We start from the raw sequence: 1,153 nt of genomic DNA, 5'->3' as shown, positions 1-1,153 counted from the left end.
TGAGTCTTACATCTTTCCTGTCGAGTAGTATCCTGACGCCAGCCACTCCTTGACCCTCCGCACGCCTTTGACGTACTGCGCTCGCTCGCCGGGCTCCATGGCGGCCATGGTCTTCTTGCGCTGCAGGGCCTCCTCCCTGGTCATCTGGGGGGGGAAGGGGGGGGAAGGGGGGGGAGGAGGGGCAGGAAGGGGGGGAGAGGGAGAGGGAGGGGGGAGGGGGGGGCGTCACGCCACTGACACCGCCTCAGCACTCTGCACCATCACTCTGCCCCCCCTCCCCCTTGCCTCCCAACCCCCAACCCCTACTCTCGATATTCCAATAGGCAGGGGCGCTCTGCACCAGCTGCCCCCCACCAGCACCAGCTGCCCCCCACCAGCACCAGCTGCCCCCCGCTACCCCAAACCAACTCAAGTACCTTGTCGGCAGCTCCCGCCGTGTTCCTGCCGACGTGGTGATCGCTCTCCTCGCTGTCGGAGCCGTCGTCGTCATGGCTGGAGGAGCTGCTGGACACCGTCATGTCCTTCTCATCGCCCCAGTGATGCTCGATATCGTAATCGGCATCGTGCGGAATGGGGACCTGTGCCGTACCGCCGTACATGTGTAGCATAGTATACATTACGACAGGGACGTTAAGCAGGAGGGATTCAGTCGCCATCAAAGCATCTCAAAGCTGATCATGTTGATTAAAGCTATATATATATATGTATGTATATATGTCCTGGCATGCATGTAGCGATATGTCGCAATATGCCGTATAAGCCTTCTTTTTAAAATTATGTAAAATTTATGTAATGATACATACACTGGCGGGGCATAACAACAATGCCAAGTCGAAAAGACGTGAGTGCTTAAAAACGCTCGAAAAACGCTCGAAAAACCGCAAAAAAACCGCAAAAAAAGAACAAATAACGCAATAAACACACAATTCGCCGTGTACCGAAATCGCGAGTATAGTAGTACCGATACCGCGCCTGTGAGCCGCGTGTTGTGAGGCCATCTTCTCACCTCCTCTGGATCCACGTGAAGCACGTGATCCCACTCCCTCGTCAGGAACTTGCGGCTGAGGTGGCGACCGTAGACATGGTGGTGGTGGTGGTGATGGTGATGCGAGTGAGGGTGCGGGTGCAAGCCGCCCCCCTCCCCCTGCCCCTT

The 1,153-nt window shown here is 56.6% G+C and overlaps 1 protein-coding gene across 1 annotated transcript in view; it reads right to left on the bottom strand.

Annotated features, from left to right (window-relative positions):
• The window catches only part of VOLCADRAFT_96439 (uncharacterized protein), a gene marked incomplete at both ends in the record, with an annotated part of 32,227 nt that overhangs the window by 11,523 nt on the left and 19,551 nt on the right, over positions 1-1,153 (bottom strand). Inside the window, 3 exons of the mRNA XM_002955459.1 lie at positions 64-144; positions 375-578; positions 1,007-1,061. Of these exons, the coding sequence (XP_002955505.1) occupies positions 64-144; positions 375-578; positions 1,007-1,061 (340 nt within the window). The remainder of the gene's footprint in view (positions 1-63; positions 145-374; positions 579-1,006; positions 1,062-1,153) is intronic.

Source organism: Volvox carteri (assembly GCF_000143455.1).
Source record: "Volvox carteri f. nagariensis unplaced genomic scaffold VOLCAscaffold_52, whole genome shotgun sequence".
Lineage (NCBI taxonomy): Eukaryota > Viridiplantae > Chlorophyta > Chlorophyceae > Chlamydomonadales > Volvocaceae > Volvox > Volvox carteri.
Note: the sequence above shows the minus strand (reverse complement) of the source record. Positions and strands in the feature narration are given on the sequence as shown.